Raw genomic sequence first — 15,712 nt, 5'->3', positions numbered from 1 at the left:
ACTCTGAATACTTGAAGTTATATGGGTATTGTCCACTTCTTTGAACAGGACTGCTACTGAATAACATGGCTTTTCTGAGTGAATAGCTTTCAAATGGACATTAGGAATAAAGCCCCTTGATAGGTGAGATGGAGGCTGTGGCCTGTGTGGAACATAATGAACCTTCCCTTTTGAATTCAAAGTCACCAATAGGAGTATCAATGTAGTTTTCAAGACCTCAAAATATAAAACCCTGAGGCCTGTCAAGCTTCTCAGGGGACGTGGGGTGAACAGCCCTGCATGCCCCACCTTCTCTTGTTTCCTTCTATCTGCTTCCCCATCACCTCTTGCAGCAGACTCTGAAACTGATCTGAGAAGCCTCAGGCTACTTACTGGAAATGAAGGATGACTGGTCTCTGCCTTGACCAATTTCTTTTTTGAAATTAAGAACACAAAGCTTAAAAAGCTAAGTGACTTTCTAAAGTCCTATAGCTATTTCAGGTACATGTTTAATTTGTGACAGAGGACTAGGTGTGATTTTCAATGTCTAGAATTTTCTAGGTCTATTATAAATTCTTTCAAACATTGTTTAAATTGAAAAATCAAATATATATTTTTTTTTTATTCACTTTTTGGTACCGGGGGTCAAACCCAAGGACTCACACAGGCAAGGTAAGCACTCTTCCACTGAGCACATCCCCAGGCCAAGAATTAAATCTTTGCATAACAACTTTAATATTATTTGTACTTGTCTATGAAAATAAGTCTCCCTTGCACATTGCCTAGATGTGAACTATAATTAGGATATCACTTCACTATTTGACTTTTTAATGCAATTTGATCCTTACAACCTTTAGATGTTAGAAGAACAGTGTTTTATCACTGTTTCTACTTTAGTGACATATAAGATGTGATCACAAAATGCACTGAATATTTAAATTTTAAAAATTATGCAGTAAAAGACACATTGCCATTAATACCCCTCAGAATAGTTCCTCTTGCTTTGAACACACTTGTTCCATCATTCTCACCATATTCTAAAGCAGTTCTGGAAATCTTTTCTGGGTGTCTTTAGTGTACTGTTGTGGCTGCCTTTTCTGAGTTGATTCAAAATATTTACCTTTCATGGTCATTTTGACTTTGGGGAAGAGCCAGAAGTCACATGGTGCCAGATCCAATGAATAAGGTGCATGAAGACATGCTGTAATTTTTTTTTTTTTTTTTTTTGGTACCAGGGATTGAACTTGGGACCTTGTGCTTTTAGCAGGCGCCAGAACCACTGAGCTAAATCCCCAGCCCAATGCTGTAATATTTTTACGAGGCTGCTTTTCCATTGGATAGCACATGGCACAGCATTCCCTATATTTTTGATCACATCTCATAAAGACATGAGAGAGGACTTCCAGAACTGCTTCACAAAGTGGCAAAAATGATGGGATAATTATGTTCTAAAGAAGGGGGTATATCTTGGGAGAATTAATGGCAATGTGTCTTTAACTGTAATACATTTTTTTAAACACCATGTATTTTTGGATCAGATATTGTAGACTAATGTCACACAACTAACAAGTTGCAGAGCCAGAGTTTAAAAAAAACCAACTGATTTCTCAGCATTAGATCTGGAGTTGGACTCACTTAAGAGAACTGGCATAGCCAGCCTGGAGCAGAGAAGCAAGCTTCTTGGTTGTAATGATGGTGAAGTAAGGTGGGCCTGTGAGGCAGAAAGGAAAAGATTTGGGAAAATGTCTTCATCCTTTATCATGTGGGAACTAATAGGATCTTTTTCTTTTTCTTTCTTTTTTTTGGCACTGGGGATCAGAGATCAAACTCAGTACCTCACGCTTGCCAGGCAGGTGCTGTGCTGCTGAGCTAAATCCTCAGCCCAAGAATCGTGCTAAAATAAGGAGATACAGATTTTGAGCAGTAGCTGGAGTTTGTAATGTGAATTTTACTGAGGTAATATAATGGAAAAGAACATTCCCTCAAACCTAAGTTTAAGCATTTCTTTTTTATTATTGATTACCTTAGGTAAGTCATTTGATCTTTCTAAGCCATGATGATCTTATCTATAAAATGAGAATAGTAATATTAATTTTGTGACACCTCTGAGTGCTCAACAGTCTTTTTTTTCTTCTATATTCTTTGTATCTCAATAGTTTTAGTAGCTACATAGCTAAATTGTAAATTGGTTACATGTTCCTATACTGAATGCAGAACTACTAAAAACGTATTATTGAAAGGGACATCATAAAGACACCAGCTCTTGTGAACTTATTACCTTTTATTTGTTATAGACTGGATCCCTGGCCTTTTCAAGTGACTTTTTATTATAGTTGTAAAGAGTTTAAATTCTGTATCTGCGAAATAGTAATGAGTTGTTTTATCATTAATGAATTTTTAAAATTTTTTTCTAGCTGTATAACTTTGGAGAGACAGTCTCTATTGTGTTTTGGACAGACACTTGGAGACCAGAGAGCTTCTTTGACAAAGCAGAAAAGAACAGACAAAATGGCATGCATACTTTATGCTTACTAGGTAAGAATTTTGGAGTATCCTTAAAGTCGCAATGGAATTGTCAGATATTTTTCTTTTTAAATTTTGTGTTAAGGTAGAAATTGTTTTACGGGTAATTAGCTAGATGTAAAGGGACATAGTCTAGCCATTCTATGCACGTCACATCTTTCCTATACTTAGAGGAAGACTGGCTCTATGACATGACTATTCCTCCATTTGTGGCATAGTCCATGCTGCTTCCCTTTGTGACCTGCACATTCTCTCCAACATTCATACTCATCTGTTCATAAGGCCCTCTTGTCAATTTACTGCAGTTCAACAGACTTTTATTGAGCATTTATTCTCACCTCCCTTTGTCTTTCATTTTCTAGGACGGTGGTGGCAAAACTATGGCATGAGTGCTGCAGCTAGGATGTTCTATAAATAGTGCAGTATTGTTGCTGTCAGAATTACAGAATGAAACAACTAAAAAAGATTCTAGAGATCATTTTCATCTGTGAAACTGATGAACTTGAGGCCAAAAATGCCAAATAATTTTCCCATTACTTCCCAGCTAATTGGTGGCAGAACTGATAGAATCCAAATAACCTGTTATTCACAGCTCTTTTCACTGTATGTTACTGCTCAAATCTTATTTTCTGTTTGCTGTAGAAAGAGCTAGGATTACTTACTCCCTCTGGATAGCTAAATAATGGTACTGAGTTTCAAAAGGAAAAAAGGCTTTGTCTTCTAGCAGAGGCCCTGAAATTGTACTGATTCATATTTTTAGTCCCTATTCTAATAGCATATGTTGTAGAAAGAAATACTGGTGTCACTGATTGATGAATAGAACACAGCTAACTGACATCTTTAATAACTTTGAAATGATACTTATAGTTGGAACCAGAAGATAAAATCTCAGCACTTCTACTTACTAGCTAGAGAATGCTATAGGACACACCTTAGCCTTTGTCTTCATATTTATAGAATATGGAATAATTCTTCCTGCCCTATGGGTTTGTTTAGAGCAGTACTTTTCAAACTACTGTGGTAAAGATCCAAGGCTGTTGTATTTAAATTGGTTTTTAGATTTCTATTCTTTTGTATCAGTGTTAAATTACTATAAATGTTTGTAAGTACTTATTCTCACTTGTATACTTACTTCATCATTTACTGATCATAAAAAGTCCTCAGACATTGGTCCTGAGAACATGCTTTGAATAGTACTATTTTAGTGACCCTGTAAGTGAAGCCACCCACAGGAATATCTGCCACATTGCACAGGATCAGGGCAGAGGATAAACGCATGATTATGGCCTCTACAGTAATCCAGAATTCAGAATATACGTACAGTACAGTTACTTCTCTGTTATTTAATAATATATAATTTTGTATAACCTAGTCAGTACGAAACCCCATCACTGTGTCTTAATAAAAAAGATTATAACTCACCTTTACTAATGGTTGGCATTTCTTATGGGGTATAAATTGGAAATTAGCATCTAGCACACAACTCAGACAACTAGTGCCCTTGCATCAGTTCTGGCCTGCTATTTGTTTTGTAAAGAAGGTTTTGTTGGAACATTGCCACATTCATTTATGTATTGTCTGTGGCAGTGAACAATAAATGTAAAAGAGACTTTGTGGTGCTCAGAACCTAAGATACTTATTATCTGTTCCAACTATTACCAACTCCTGATGTAGAGTAAAATTTTATCTAATCTTATATACTGAGCCTCTGTTCCTCATTGACTCTCTTTTCATTACCCTGTTTTTTTTCATAATCTCACCACTGATCTGAGTTATTTTCCATATTGGTCAGTTTTCCTACTGCTGGGATAAAATACCTGACACCTGCAACTTAAAGAAAAAAAAGCGTTTTATTTTGGATCATGGTTTCAGAGGTTTAGTTCATGGTTAGCTAGCTCCAAGGCAGAAGAGCATGGTGGAGGAAAGTTACTCAACTCATGGCAGGCAGGAAGCACAGCAAATTAGACAGAGCCAGGGAGGAAGAGGCCAAGGACCATGTACACTCTGCAGGGTGAAAACTCCGTGACCACCCAGGAGATTAGTGTGCTTTGCTAATCTCCTGGCTGTGTTTCAAGCCAATTAAGTTGACAGTCATGATAAACTGTCACATCTTATTAGCTTGGTTGATTTCTTCCTTGCTTCATACGAGCAGGGACTTTGCTTGTGATTTCTTTCTTCCAGAAGTCTGGCAGTATAGCTGTTTGATAAATATGGAAGTTAATTGGTTAAAGTTTTTTAAATTTTCTCATACTTGGTCTTATTACACATTGGCACAAAAAAAATCTTTAACATTTGCAAGTTCATTCAGTTGTAGCAAGAATAATACATTACTTTGTTTATGTTGAAAATTAATTCTAAATCTGGTTCAGACCATGAATAGTTTTCTAACATTTTTTTTTTTTGGTTTATTCCTATATTCCACAATTAGCATATGTTTTCTTAATTTATTGTGAATGAAATTTACTGCTTCACTAGTAATTAATTAATTAGTTTTCTAGCTTTGTCCTTGGATTTTGCACGTGAAAAGAGACTGATCTTTTTTGTAGTCCTTACTAACAAGAACACTATAAAGCACTTACTAATTGGTGTGGCCCATGTCATGAGATATATCTGTCTTAATAGTAAGGGCGTTAGGTCCAACTAAAGCCAACAGTGGGTTGAAGCTCACAGTAGAGTGAGTGATGGGGGAGGGACAGCTGTTAAAGGGACTTTTGTTAACGGCAGAAGTAGAATATATTTAATTGCGGGTTAAAAAATAGGGACCCGTAGGAGCTCAGTTATTAGAGTAAATGTGAGTTTTATAATAAGACTGAGAGTTTTTAAGACAGAATAGGGAGAGAAGAGTATAAGAAGTGGGTTATCTGATAACCTCCCATATATCTGTTAAAAACAAGGGGAAGCAGAGCAAGTAGTATTTATCTTTTGGAAAGCTTTGAAAGGCAAGTAGAAAATCAGTTTTCAGGTATTTATGGAGTGCTTACTCCATGCCCAGTGTAGAATTATTTTCTTTTGAAATACTAAGGAAGTTTTAAAATCTGGTTTTCAACTAATGCATTATACACATGGAAGTTTAAAGAACAGTTAAGTTCTGTTGTGCGGAGTGACAGGAAGGACAAACCAGAACTTCAGCTTTTGATTTCTGTAAGAGCCGTCTCTTTTCTTAGCTTTCCTGGGAAGAGACAAAGTTAAACAATGTATCTTCCTTACTCCATCAACAAAAGCAAGAACAAGGTGTGAAGTATAGTATGTCATGATTCCAAGCTCTTCATCCATAGATCTCATCATTTAATCATCTGGCTTTCTCATCATTTAAATTAGTATTTATTGAATGTTAGCTATGGGCCAAAGCCACTAGGGATGAGAAAGAGTAAACTGTAAACCACAGTAGGAAACCACAGGGAATCTAAAATTTATTTAGAGAGATAAGATCAATATATGTGATGTAACTAGAGGTTAGTAAAAGATAACATTAGTTGTATAAATATTTTCATGAACAAAAAACATTAGAGAAGTCAACAAAGACTTTATGAAGGAATTGCAACTTAATGTTGCTTATAGAGTAGATAATTTAAGATGAGCTGGTGAGTGGGTGGTAGGAGAGTTATGTGGTAAGTTTATTCAGGAGACACTTATGTGGTATCTACTGGATACTATATTATGCTAGGACCTGGTATTAAGATGAGTAGGAGGAGAAGCTTTCAATCTAGCAAGAAGGCATAGAGAAAAATGGCTTGTGGTAATTCAAAGACAAAGTAATAAAACTCTTCTAGCTTAAGACTAATTCACTAATGCAACCTTATATTAAACTAAACACTTGCCTGGAAATATTCTCTCAACTCTCTTCATTTCAAAGATCATATTCTTACTTAGGTGTGGTTGTATGCACCTGTAATAGCAGCATTCTGGAAAGCTGAGGCAAGAAGATTGCAAATTTGAGCCCAGCTTGATCAACTTAGTGATTTAGTGAGACCCTGTCGCAAAATAAAAAATAAAATGTAGATCAGTGTGAAGGCTCCTGGTTCAATCCCCACTAGTGGGGGCGAAAAATCACATTCTATAAAGCATATCATTAAAAAAGTAAAAAAAAAAAAAAAAGAAAATATGAAAGATTTACTATCAAAATAATATTTCAGAAGCTCAGGGTGAATGAACTAATATTTTGAACTTTTAAAAATCTTACAAATAGCATTTAAAGGAAATCTAAAAGTTGACATATACCATTAATTTTATGGGAGGTTAGAAGAAGTATTTGTTTTTCGTTTTTCCATATGTGCCAGCAAGTGGAAATGTTCAATTATTAATGATATTTCAAACTTGAAAAATATTTCAACACTGGTTTTAGGAACACTTAAAACTATATTTGTGTGTATACATGCTATATATCCTATCCTAAGTAAACTCTTCAGTATCCTTTATGAGAAAAATTTTAATCGCTTAAGAAAGTTATAGAAGTCCATCAAGAGACTCCTTAGTTGTGCTATATTTATTTTTGTAAAAACAAACTTTGGTTGAACCATTTGTTTTGGCATGTCAAACAGGAAGCAGCTGTTGCTCTTACTGTTGTATGCCAGAGTTCCTGTGAGGATGTACAGTGATTCTGCTTTTTTGCCTTTTACCAAATAATTCGACTGGGCACCAGTGATTAAAAAGTGTAAAGAATCAAGTATTTGCAATGAATGGCCCATTAAGCTTTGAGAAAGCAGAGGACTTCCCTATGGTAGTTCAGTTCCTGGCACAGTGTCTGACACATAGCAGTGCTCGGAAAGCCTTGTTAAACGTAGGAGCACTTGGTATTACAGGATTTATTCAAAATTATGGTATTTCTTACCTTCTATAAGAAAGCAGTTTCTTTTCAAAATGCATTATGTCCATTGAAGCTTTTTGATTCTGATGCCAGCAAAGTTGATAAAAATAGGAATATAGCAAGACTTCAGTTGAGTACAAGCAGTTACAAGCTAGTAGCAATAAAAACAAATGTAGTTAGCTGTCGGGTAAGTATATGTGCCAGTATTTATCTGATTTTTTTTCTTTGTCTTCTTTTCTATTAGGAAGTTAGATTCCTGCAGGATGGTCTCTGAGCCAAGTTCATGTTTGTTTTTTAACTAGTGTCCTTTATACAACCACAAGCTTCCATTCTTCTCTAATTTCCATAAGAGAGTGGCTACATATAATAAGTGTAGAGAGACTTTATAAACTCTCAGATCAGCATTTTAGGAACTTGGGAAGAATGTTTTCCAAAAATTGAGATGACTCCTAACTGAAATTTAAGGGATTAGTTAAATTAAAAGAATTATTTTTTACTTCCTGCAGACATCAAAGTAAAGGAGCAATCTTTGGAAAATCTAATGAAGTAAGTTCTTATTCTGAGAATGTTTACATCTCTTTTAATTCCTTGAGCAAGGCAATAAATTCTACTTAAATGATATGGGTTCTAAAGATCATTGAAAAATTAGCTTTTATTAAACACATTCTTCTAAAATGATAAGAAGTGTGATCAAGTGGAAATATCAGTAGATTTCATAGATTCAACACTGACAACAGTGTTGTGTATCTAATTGTCTTACTTTCTCATTGCTGAGACAAAATACTTGACATCCTAAGTTAAAGAAGGAGTTTATTTTAGCTTACAATTGTAGAGATTTCAGTCTAAGTCGGCTGGCATTGCAGAGGAGCATGGCAGAGGGACACCTAAATATAAGCCATGCCATGCTCCTCTGCCATGCACGCTTTGTTAATTTTTGTGTGAGTAAATATTAAAATATAATGTTTTAGATATATTAGTTTAAACAGAGTGTATTAATAAAATTAATTTTGTCAGTTTGAAATCTTTTAATGTGGTCACTGGAGAATTTGAAATTGTATTGTGGCCTGTAAAATTTCCAATATAGAGAGAGTTTTTATTAGATAGCACTAACTTAAAGAATAGTTTTGTGACTCTGTAAAATAATTGATACGAACTGTTTTATAACTTGCAAAAGTTTACATTTTTATTGTTATGACCACTGGGTAAAATTGGTATGTTTTTGAGGCATTCAGAAGTAACGTATATCACTATCCAAGACTTTTCAGATCTTTACTGCTTTATTTTCCTTTTTTTAGAGGCAGAAGTGAAAAAAGGAATAAGTAGTTTAAACATGTTAATAAAAGATGCTTACCATATGCATGGCCCTGTATTTGATCCTGACCATCACAAAAAATAAAAAATTTTTTTAAAAAAGAATTAACACTATAGAACCTAAGCTAGGGCATAGACCAACTTGATACTGACTCAAAGTTTTTTTTTTTGCCTGAGCCATCCCTTTGAATAAACATTAATTTTGATATAGACATCTATCCTTAGTTTTTGGAGTTTTATTTCTGCCATCATTTCTGTGATATTAGAGGACAGTTAAAGTAGAATAATGTAAAAAATGTTTAAGAAACTTATCTATCACTGTACTCATGTTTTGGTATATGGGGGCTGTCATGTGAAAACTTCAGATAGAATGTAGGCTGTGCTGCTTGAGTATACCTGAGGGAGTAATTGCATTAAGAGTGTGTTGTGTAATTTCATGACTAAGAATGACAGCATCTAGCTTAATACTTACAGGGGAAGGAAGATCTATGAACCGCCTCGGTATATGAGTGTAAACCAAGCAGCCCAGCAGCTTCTGGAAATTGTCCAAAATCGAAGAGAAGGAGGAGAAGAACCAGGTACTCACGACCCTCTGAGGGCCCTCATAATATTCCCTAATGGCTATGCTGAGAAGGGTGTATGATTTAATATCTGATGCACACACACACACACACACACACACACACACACACACATATACCACCATTGAAGCAAGACTAAGTGCTTTTGCTTTGTACTATATTTCTTTTCATTTTTTTCCAAATTTAACTTGAATCTCATAGGTTTCAAGTTGTACAGAAAGAAAAATATTGGAGTACTTTACAGTAAAATTAACACAATTATAGAAAATAAAGCTTTTTAAGCCAGGCATGGTGGCGCACTGTAATCCCAGCACTCGGGATGCTGAGGCAGGAGGATCACCGTGAATTCAAGGCCAGCCTGGGCTACATAGTGAGTTCAAGGCCAGCCCAAACTACAAAGGGAGACCCTGCCTCAAAAAAACCAAAAAAGAAAAAAAAAGAAAATAAAGCTTTCTTACTGATGAACTATAGTCACATTTGATATAAATGTTAATATATATATATTTTGATAAAAGAGAACTTCCATTTTAGCCCTAATCAATGGTGAAATATGTCCTGCAAAAATATACTTATTCTACTTCAGGGTAAAGACAAGAGAACTTATTCTTATATTGCTGACAGACATAGATTTTACACACATAATCAAAGGTGTGATCTCAGTAAATTTTTATTGAGAAGTTCTTAATCCTGTCATAGTCTGTTAGAAGGTGCTGACTGCCTTTGAGTACCTATCTATCCTCTGACAGAGAAGACACATTAAGAGATTTCTGAGTGATTATTGCATATTTTATTCTCATCAGCAGACCTCATTAAATTTGTGAAACACATAGTCTGCAAGGATTTTCTGTGTTCAGAACTTTGTGGAGTTCCTTGCATGTCTACTTTTTCTCGTGTAGATCATTGTTGGGGGCGGTACTGGGGACTGAACTCAGCGTTGCTGTACCATTGTGCTATATCCCCAGCCCTTTTATTTTTTATTTTGAGACAGACTCACCAAGTTGCCAGGCTGGCCTCGACCATGTATTTCTCTTGCCTTAGCATACTGAGTAGCTTATTGCTCCATTTTGATCACTGTTCAATCTTGACAATTTTCCCAAATAAACAGTAAAACTGGCTATCGTGACTTTCTACACGAAAGCCCACCTGCTTTCTCCAGGGTGTTCTTTTATCTCGCGTTTTCAAACTCTTTTACTCAGTCCAGGCTTGCTCTGCAGAGCCAGTTTCTCCCTCATTCTTCACTTTTACTTTTTCAAATAAACTTTAAAAAAGAAAAAAAACAGTAAAACCAGTTAAAAGATCAGCCTTTCAGCTGTAGAACCAGAGTAAATTTTACTGAAATTAAAAGCATAAGTAATGTCAAAATGCCTATTTTTGTTAAGGGCTCTATAGGTTACTAAATAGTCTTGTACACATTATCTTAGTTCTCATAATTACCACTTCAGAGAGATAGTATTATATTTTTTAAATGAGAAAACTAAAGTTTGACACATAGCTAATTTCGTGGGCAAGCATAAACTCAAATCCATGTATTTATCCCATAGGCCCATGGTTTTTTGAGAATATCTTGGTTGACCTAAACATATCTCAAAAAAGTTTTAATTTATGTATTTATTTATTTTGGATTTTTGAGACAGGGTCTCACTATGTAGTTCAAGGTGACCTTGCACTCACAGTGATCCTCCTGCCTTAGCCTCCTGAGTCCTAGGATTACAAGCATGTTCCACCATGCCCAGCTTCAAGAATTTATTAAAAATATAAGTATGTTATAAGACAAATACAATGCAGTTGTAAGGACTTTGGATATAGCTGTTGTTTATCAGGCCCTTAAAAACCTAGATTCATGTAAGCCTTTGGAATTTTTAAAGGATAAAGTAATTGGTCTGTAGTGAGTGACTAAAGAATTTAAAGATATTTGAGGGTTTTGTCAGGTGTGGTAGCACACACCTGTAATTCCAGCACTTAGGAGGCTGAGGCAGGAGGATCAGTATGAGTTTGAGGTTAGCTTGGGCTACATAGTTCAGGACCAGCCTAAACTACATAGCGAGACCCTGTCTCAAAAAAAGCAAAGAAAAAAGATATTTGGTACTTTCAGAAACAAATTTATGGTACTAATTTTTTTTTTTTTTTTTTGGTACTGGGGATCGAACTCAGGTCCTTGAGCTTGCACAGCAGGTGGTGAAACCACTGAGCTAAATCCCTGGCCCCGGTACTAATGTTTTTGAATATTGAACAGATATTGCATTTGATGAATTGAATGGCTGTAATCTTTTTTTTTTTTTTTTAATAGCAGTCACTGAGGAGACACTCTGTGTTGGCTTAGCCAGGGTTGGAGCTGAGGACCAGAAAATTGCAGCAGGCACTTTACAGCAGATGTGTACTGTGGACTTGGGAGGACCACTGCATTCCCTGATTATCACAGGAGGCAGCATGCATCCACTGGAGATGGAAATGCTAAGTCTGTTTTCCATACCAGAACAGCATTGATGGACTCTGAACATGGACATTTTCTGGGGTCAAACATTAATTTCAGTCAGATATAAATGTACACTTATTTGTATGACATATGAAAGAGGTCTTTTTGGTTTGTGTAAAAGTAGTAATAATAAGTGACCAAAAAGAAAGGAGTTGGCTCAACAATGCTTGGTTTCCTGCAACAATAAGTTTTTTTCCCTATGATATCATCAGTTGTGTTGTTTTGGCAACTTTTCAGGATGTTCATGCATATAACAGACCAAGCTGGAAACCTTGTGGGTAGATGTCCACAGACAGAATCATTTAAAAGCAATTTTTTTTTTTTTTTTTGTGGTACCAGGGATCAAACTCAGGTCCTTGCACTTGTAAAAGCAATTTTTATTTAGGAAATCAGTTAATACAAGGTGATTGGTACAGGGTATAACTTAGAGGTAACTACAATGTGAATCACCTAAGTCCTACTTCTAAAGGTTAAGAAATGTAGCAGTGGCCACAAAAGTGAATGAAAGACTGGTAACCATTCATATGTTGTTTTTATAACTTTCTTCTTCCATAAAAAGTCAGCTGTCCTAACTACAAGGTGAGTTTTCCCGACAGAGCTGGTACTGGGACTTAGAAACAGAAATGAGAAGAATACATTTCCACCCTACCCTACCTGCTTACCTTAAAGCTCAAGCAAGTACAAGCTTCAAAATGACATCCTTCTGAATTGATTGTATTGGTTAGCTGACAGCCTACTTAATGTGACTCCTATTCTGCTGTATTTTGGAGGCTATATAATTGTTTAATTATACATGTTCAGCCGGCCATGTACAATTGCTGTTTTGTTTTAAATAGCATCTTTCCACATTCAACCAGATATGGGAAGTGTGCTAACTACAAAATAAAAATTTTTAAATGTTGGATTGAAGGCAACAATAGATCAAAATTTGTCATATCACTTAATTCAGTTAATGTGCCATCATATATACCTGAGTAATCTCACTAGTTTTAAATAACATTTATTTATTATATTTCATGACCATAGTTTAATATTTTTGTCAGTTTGGAATAAAAATAGCTTTTTTACACACTAGTTCAGTTAGTCCAATTCTGAGTATTTCCGTGGCCTAAACAATTTGACTTTTTTGCTTAGTAAATTCGTTGAAAATTGAAGAAAAATTTCCCTACTTCTTAGTATTATCAGTGAACTAGAAATTATTTTTACTTATTTCCTTTGGGATAAAAGATTTTGAAATATCCCATTTTCAGTTTGCTGGGCACAAAAATGGAGAGAACTACATACTTTTCAGTCCTACATTATTTTCTTCTAAGGCATTAAACCAAACATTTAAAAATTGTAAAACAAAGAACTTCTGGCTTTGGTAATGTAGTGTAGCTTGTAGTATACAAACCTTCCCAGTTAAAAACTCTGAAAGGAGTATAATCAGTTACTATCTAAAGACACTAGGGAGTCCCCAAAAGCAGGCCGAGTACTACACAAACACAGCTTTTCCCCTCAAGACATTCCCAGATTTCTGGTGAAAACTGACCTTGAGAGGAAGTTGCAGTCTTACTGGCTTGAAGTTTTAGAGGATAAATTTGGAAACTGAAGTAAGAGATTTTTGAAATCAAGGTGCCAAAGAAGATGCCAGACCTGTGTGTCTCTCCTTAAACTTTTTGCCAACTCCTAAACTCTGCATATGCAGGGAAGACTCCATAAGCCCTGGTGGAAGCCACAGATGGAAGACTGAAGAAGCAGAACAGAAATTGCTCTCTATTCCAAGTGAAGACATTTTCCAGTTTGAATTCTGACATGTTAGAAGGGATTTATAACAATTTGGACTATCCATCAAAACGCCAGAATGGACTGGTTAACAAAGACTGGGCCCAGGACTAGACATTTGTATTAAAACTAAGAACAGGGCCCGGGATTTAGCTCAGTGGTTTCGCCACCTGCTGCGCAAGCGCAAGGACCCGAGTTCGATCTCCGGTACCAAAAACAAAACAAAACTAAGAACAAAACCTTTAATGTAATATAAAATGAAATCTCCACAAAATCAAGGTGATTAGTCAATAATTCAAGCCTGTAATCATTTAGCCATTCAGAATAAAGCTTAACACGCCAGAGTATGATTAAAAATTAGTCTCTATAACACGTCAACAGTAATCAGAGACAGTAAAATATTATGATATGTCTTTATGATTTAAAAAGGGTAATAGAGATCATAATCTAGATATTAGAATTAGTAGATCGGGATTTTGAAGCAGCTGTTAGAACTGTGTTCATAGATGAACAGAAAGGTGATTTAAATAAATGAGTATAAATGAGTACTCTCGGCCAAGAAATGCAAAAATAAAAAAGAATCAAATCATTGCAAATAGTATCAGAATACAGATGATAAAGAGATTGTCCAATCTGAGGAAGCAAAAAGAAAAGAAAGGAGGGGGGAAATCCCTGAATGCTGTGTGGGGCAATGTGAAACAGTTTGACATATATGTAATTACAGAGTTCCAAGAAAGAAAATAGGACAGAAAAAATATGAATAGAAAGTGATGCTTCCTCAACTTGGTAAAACTCTCAACATATGTAGATTGAATAAGCTCAGTGAATCCCAAGCAGAATAAATACAAAGTAAACCATACCTAACATGTTCACAACAGGGACATTCTTATCTCTCATTGCCAGGTGGCTTGACCAGTGGTATATGCATGGCTGTCCCTATGGGTGACTTTTTATTTTATTAGTAAGAAGACCAATAAAAGTGATTAGATCCATTTGTACCAGTGGTACAAGCCACCCAATGGGACAGTCATGTATGTACCACTCACTGGTGGTTCAGGCTGGTGAGAACGTGTTAAAATTGATGAAAACTAAACAAGACAAATTGTAAAATCCACCAAGGGCAGTAGTAGAGAACTCACCAAATTTTTCTTTGAAATTAAAATCTCAACTAGGTATCTTTATTTTTTGCAAAATCTGGTAAATTTATCATGTAAGCAGTTTAACCTCAGTATAAATGAAAACTGCATTATTCATCAGTAGGAAAAGGTTGAGCAGTATTGTTTTCAGTCTCCTGTCCTGAAACCCCAGGGTTTTGCAGTTAAAGGAGAAATACTTGAAGGCTACATGTATTTGTTTAGTAGTTTTTAGCTCTTTAATATTTACTTTGCATTTTTATGGTGCTAGGGGTTGAACCCAGGACCTCATGTATGCTAGTATGCTAGATAGGTTCTTTATTATTGAGTTATATTTCCAATCCTTCTCCTGTGTTTTCAACCAGAAGTTTTATAGCTGTACATTTTATACTTATCTGTGATACAATTTTAGTTCTGTGTATGAAGGGTGAAGTTTAGGTTGCGTTTCATTTGTTTTCTTTTATGTACTGTGGATATCCAATTGCTCCAACACTATTTGATAAAATGACTATTCTTGCTTCATTGAATTGTGTCTACTTTTGTAATCTTTTTGGTGTTTTGTTGATCTTTGTCTCTCTCCCTTTGTTAATACCACATTGTCTTGATTATTTTAGCTTTGTGATAAATCTTAAAAACAGTATGATTCTTTTAACTTCTGTTTTCAAAATTGTTTCAGTTGCTCACTTGTTTGCCTTTCCATTTAAATATAAGAATGACCTTGTTGATATCACTACAAAAGAGCTGGTGAGGTTTTGATTAGAAATCTTTGATATAGTATAGGTTTTTTATGAGTTTATCCTATTTGGGGTTTTCTTAGCTTCTTGATTTATGTGACCCAGTTTGGGAAGTTGCTATGCATTCTTTCATTTTTTTTTTTGAATTATATTCTTGTTGGAACTCTGATAATAGAAATGTTAGATAATTCTTGTCCCACAGGTCCCTAAGCTTTGTTCATTATTATTTTGTTTCGTGTTTTGGGTTTTACACAGAGTGGATAATTTGTATTATTCTCTTCAAGTTCATTGACTCCTGCTTCCACTAAGTACATTTAATATGTTGAAAATTTTGGTTATTATTCTAATATTTCCATTTGCTTTTTTTTTTTTTTTGGTACTGGGGGTCGAACTCAGGACCTTGTGCTTGC

The 15,712-nt window shown here is 35.3% G+C and overlaps 1 protein-coding gene across 1 annotated transcript in view; it reads left to right on the top strand.

Moving 5' to 3' along the window:
* Positions 1 to 15,095, top strand: part of Dph5 (diphthamide biosynthesis 5) — a 40,034-nt gene extending 24,939 nt beyond the window's left edge. Inside the window, exons 5-8 of the mRNA XM_004869140.3 lie at positions 2,394 to 2,514; positions 7,813 to 7,852; positions 9,092 to 9,195; positions 11,486 to 15,095. Of these exons, the coding sequence (XP_004869197.1) occupies positions 2,394 to 2,514; positions 7,813 to 7,852; positions 9,092 to 9,195; positions 11,486 to 11,682 (462 nt within the window). The 3' untranslated portion in view covers positions 11,683 to 15,095. The remainder of the gene's footprint in view (positions 1 to 2,393; positions 2,515 to 7,812; positions 7,853 to 9,091; positions 9,196 to 11,485) is intronic.
* Positions 15,096 to 15,712: the final 617 nt, after the last annotated feature.

This window comes from Heterocephalus glaber, unplaced genomic scaffold (assembly GCF_053883595.1).
Source record: "Heterocephalus glaber isolate CG9 unplaced genomic scaffold, H.glaber_assembly_v1.0 deba00001442, whole genome shotgun sequence".
In the NCBI taxonomy this organism is placed as follows: domain Eukaryota; kingdom Metazoa; phylum Chordata; class Mammalia; order Rodentia; family Bathyergidae; genus Heterocephalus; species Heterocephalus glaber.
This window is presented reverse-complemented; position numbering and strand designations above follow the sequence as displayed.